The 4,871-nt window shown below is 35.5% G+C and overlaps 1 protein-coding gene across 1 annotated transcript in view; it reads left to right on the forward strand.

Annotated features, from left to right (window-relative positions):
* The window catches only part of LOC106469526 (metabotropic glutamate receptor 1-like), a 95,649-nt gene that overhangs the window by 62,782 nt on the left and 27,996 nt on the right, over positions 1–4,871 (forward strand). Inside the window, exon 2 of the mRNA XM_013930025.2 lies at positions 2,657–3,512. Within this exon, the coding sequence (XP_013785479.2) occupies positions 2,840–3,512 (673 nt within the window). The 5' untranslated portion in view covers positions 2,657–2,839. The remainder of the gene's footprint in view (positions 1–2,656; positions 3,513–4,871) is intronic.

The raw sequence follows: 4,871 nt of genomic DNA on the forward strand, positions 1-4,871 counted from the left end.
GCTACACGAGGGCTATCTGCGCTTGCAGTCTCTAATTTAGCAGTGTAAGGCAGCTAGTCATCGCCACCCACCGCCAACTCTTGGGCTACTTTTTTACCAACGAATAGTGGGATTGACCGTCACATTATAACGTCCCCACGGCTGAAAGGGCGAGCATGTGACGGGGATTCGAACCCGCGACCCTCAAATTGCAAGTCGAGCGCACTAACCATATGGCCATGCCGGGCCTATTTAAGGTAAGACTAGAGGACACAAATATCCATCTTGTCAGAGTAGGAGTCATCTTTAGTTAAGACAGCTTCATTTTTCTAACGGGTTGCCTTCGATGTGGTAGATGAAGTTAATTTAAAGAAGTTTAAGGGAAACCCGCAGATTATGAGTTGAACGCCCTGACCACCTGGCCATGCCGAGCCCGTAAAAAATAGATAAAATAATATCAATTTCATTAGAAAGATATATCATAAAAAGGAGAATTAAGCATATTGATTTTGTATATTCAATTTTTGTCACATGCTTTAAAATAAAATAGTTTAAATATTACTGTATAATATTCTAGCTAATAAAAAGGGTCTAAAAAGTAACCATAAAATATAAAGTTATTTGTTTAAATAATGAGAGTGCTTTAGGTGTTATTCTTTGATCAAGTGAAACATTCATGTTCAAAAAGAAATTACATTTCAATTACAGTTTCAACTTAAAGATGCTCCTTGTTTTCATAAAACTTTCTTAAACATCTTAATTCTGAGTCAGCTTTTTTGTTCGATGAATAATTAGTATATTTATGTGACTTTCACTTTTTGTCACAGATTATAGTGAAATTTTTAACAGAGTTGACATATTTTATTATAAATTTAAATATTAATGTTATTAAGATTGTTGTTTGAAGTTAAGCATAAAGTTACACAATGGGCTATCTGTGCTCTGCCCACCACAGGTATCGAAACCCAGGTTTCTAGACTTATAAGCCCGCAGAAATACCGCTGGGCCACTGATGGGCATATTTTTAAGAACTGAAATAGCTTTTTTGTAATGTACAGCACAAATAATCCAATTGTGCAGTTTTGCGCTTAACAACAAATAAACAACATGTTTACTGAGAGCAAGAACTGTACTTCAAGATATCAAACATGCAATATCGTAAATATTTTGGTCAATGGTAATATAATTAAAAGGAATCTGAGGAAAAGATAAATCATCAGTGAACAAGGTAAAAAGAAGAGAGTGTTTCGAGGAACATGTTTTCACCAAACCCAAACAAGAGCTTTGAAACAGGTCCGCGCTTTGAGCACAAACTTCTGTGACACGACATTCTCTTTCAGTAACATGTTTTCACCAAACCCAAACAAGAGCTTTGAAACAGGTCCGCGTTTCAAAGAAACAGAATATATAATAACTTTTATTGGTTTGGCGTTGATTGTAATGCTAATCACATTGCTACAAGACCGAATTTTCATGGCCTTCACAGCTTTTGTTCTAGCCCTCACAATTTCATGGGGACTCACAGTATGAACATTATTTTTCTTAATTGACGTTTTATATAACAAAATGGATGAAGAGACAGACTAAACAGTCATTGTGCCCTATCTGTATAATGATATAGGCTGATACTGGCCCAGTTTGTAAGTGAAAGAAAAGAAACGTGCCTAGACAAGTCATCGCCTCCCGAGGGGATACATAAATTCTCCTAAATGAGAGAATGACCTTCATAGTGAGTCTAAATCAATGGTAGTCTACTAGAATTTCAACTCAGTAAAGTTGAAACTATTAATTAAAAAACTACTCTTTGTGCAAAGAGAAAATACGAGTTTTGTTAGTTTCAGTACAAACTGCTTTTATTACCTAAGATATGAATGTGTGTGTTAAGTTGTTAATTTAGAAAATCAAGTGTGAAAACTATCCAATTCACTGTGGTATTCCCCTAGAGATGAAGATTAGGGTCCTGGCCAGTGTATTAGGACATTGTTCGTTCACGAATATGTTTTGCCCTTCCTTCCTGTATGAGTTAATTTCCCTGTAACCGCCAGTAGTGACGTATTCGGTTGTTAGTTCTATAAGCTCTTCCTGTGTTGTGGGTGGTAATAGAACACTTTGTAGCGTGAAACAAGTGCGTGGCTATTTACAAAAAACTGTAACACCGACAGTTTTCTATCAAGACATCATAGCAGATGTTTTATTACGAAAGATGAATGTTTAATATTTGCCTAAAAACACTGAATCTGCAATTAGCTGACGAGCGTCACGTGGTAAGATACGTCATAGTGTGAACTCTTAAAGTTGTATGTAAGAATGTTAATTAAGATATAAAGCATTCAGTATTATTTTAAGTCGATAAATTACGTGTGAAAAGTCAGTTAACTAAGTTTTTTATTAGGCCAAATATTGATGATAAAAGTCACTTTAGATTATGTTATTCGTGATGATGCTTCGTTATAGAATCCAGTTTTTAGTTTATAATTTATTTCGTTACAATCTTTTGCATCACTTGCAAATGAGTAAGTATTAAGAACTGACAAGATTTTAGAGCTGGCTGTTTCGTAATATGAAATGACTGAATTGTTATACGTGGTTTTTCAGATGTAGTTTTTTGTTGGCTTAACGTGAAATTAATTTAACTTTATTTAAAAACCTAATTTCAATACGACTTTTATTTTTCCAGGTGGTAGACGAGAATCGTCCTTTTTAGTTGATGGTTGCTCCAGACTTATGACAGGATTTATGGGTCCACACATCCATATCTGACGTTATTTCTAGCACTAAACACTGAAGGGTAGAAACAAAGCGTCTTTTTTTTTTTGAAGAAATAAAAGCAGAATGACACGAATGAGGGAGTGAGTACAAGATGGGTGACCCACTGCAGCTTCTTGTGTTAATAGTTTGTGTAATGGTTTCGTCCACTGTAGGAACCTCTCAAACAAGGCACATTGCCACCATTAAAGGTGACATAATAGTTGGAGCTTTATTCTCCGTTCACCACTCTCCAGGACAGAAGCAAGCTCAAACCCGTACATGTGGGGACGTCAGGGAAGCTTACGGGATCCAGCGGGTCGAAGCTGCGTTTCAGGCTATAGACGAGATTAACAAGAACAAAACACTTTTACCAAATAGTACTTTAGGGATAGAAATCCGTGATTCTTGTTGGTATTCTCCGATTGCTCTAGAACAAAGCATAGAGTTCATCCGGGACACAATCTCGGCCAGCAGCAAAAAGGCCAAGAACGATATGGATAGTGCAATAACATCAGTTAACCCTAACTGTCCTAAGCCAGAGTTGAAAAACATTGTGGGAGTGATAGGCCCGGGTTCTAGTACAGTGACCATCCAGGTACAAAACTTATTACAGCTGTTTAGCATCCCTCAAATTGGGTATTCTGCTACCAGTACGGATCTCTCTGAGAGAAGTTTCTACAAATATTTCCTGCGTGTAGTACCCAGTGACCTTTTTCAGGCTCAGGTGCTTGTGGATATCGTGAAGTGGCACAACTGGACCTACATCTCTACTGTCCACACCGATGGTAAGTTGATTTTATTGTCGCGTTTACAAATAAGCATCTTCTACATAAACACGCTTCTTTGGAGTCCTTTTACTTTTGTTGCAAGACACGTTTTACGATCACAATGACATTAAAGAAATTAACCTAATGTAAGACCCGGATATAACATATGTACTAGGCAGTAATTAGAATGAGTTAGTATAAGCTGATTTTTTAGTTTGATTGATTGTTTCAAGTTAAAAGTTAGGATTGAATTAACTTTTGTCACCGATCAAACAATAACTAAAGTTAATATTACTCTATAAGTCATAACTGATTTATCAACTTTTCGGTAGTGGTGACTGTTTTATTAACTTCGGTAGTTGATAAACATGTGTTAATATCAGTAACCTATTTTATCACAGAATAACTGTTAAAACAGTATTACGTATACCTCTAATGTTGCTCGAACACAGTATTGTTCTGATTAATAGCTTCTTTACTACCAGTAGTTCTGGTAGTTCATTCACTTCTAAGACCACTGACCAGTACAGTCGAGGGACTAAGTTTATCTTTTCCCATTATATATACATATGCACAATATATTTGGAAGACTTCCGTAATGTTACCTATATATTTACATGTATATCCTTCCAGCCCAATGCTTTATTGGTTTATCTTATTTTTCAACAGTAACTTGTGAAGAAGAAAGCAAAGAGTTTTTTTCTTAATAACATATCTCGTTTCTTTAAGCTGAACATATTCTTCGTTTGTTGTGTACAACCACGCGCCACGTTTTCCTGCAACCTTATCTGTGTTCTATGTCACGTTATATCGGATGTTTGTATATTAGCACGAACTTATCTTTATACTAAACCAACAGATAGATAAAAAACACACTCACACAAACAGACTAAAGCCTTTGATAACAGGATTTTAAGCCTTTAAAAGCTACTTAAGACTGCGTAAGAATGGAACTTTATTTTTTTATCTGATTTCCTCCAAAAAGTATATAGCGCAAACGTTGCTATGACTACAGGATCTATTTCCTGCTCTATTATTCTGAAGTGTTTATTTACTAGGATACGATCGTATTTTACTAAGCTTTAAGAAAAATGGAGATTAGGCCTAACAATTCCACCATAAACAATGATTATCAGACAGTATTATTTGCTTTTGTAACTGTATCTAATCAATAATAATAATAATATTTAATTTCTGTAGTGCATACTGATGTATAGAAGACATATTAACACTAGAAATAAACGACCCTATAACACCAAAATGTTGTCTTTATTTAATTAAACACTCAACGTTTCGCTTTACAGCTTCTTCAGGAGCGTTCAATAAAACACAAAACGAAGCTTGAAGCTTTGTACTGTCAGTTTCGGTTTGTGTTTT

The sequence above is a fragment of the Limulus polyphemus genome, unplaced genomic scaffold (assembly GCF_000517525.1).
Source record: "Limulus polyphemus unplaced genomic scaffold, Limulus_polyphemus-2.1.2 Scaffold3529, whole genome shotgun sequence".
NCBI lineage: Eukaryota > Metazoa > Arthropoda > Merostomata > Xiphosura > Limulidae > Limulus > Limulus polyphemus.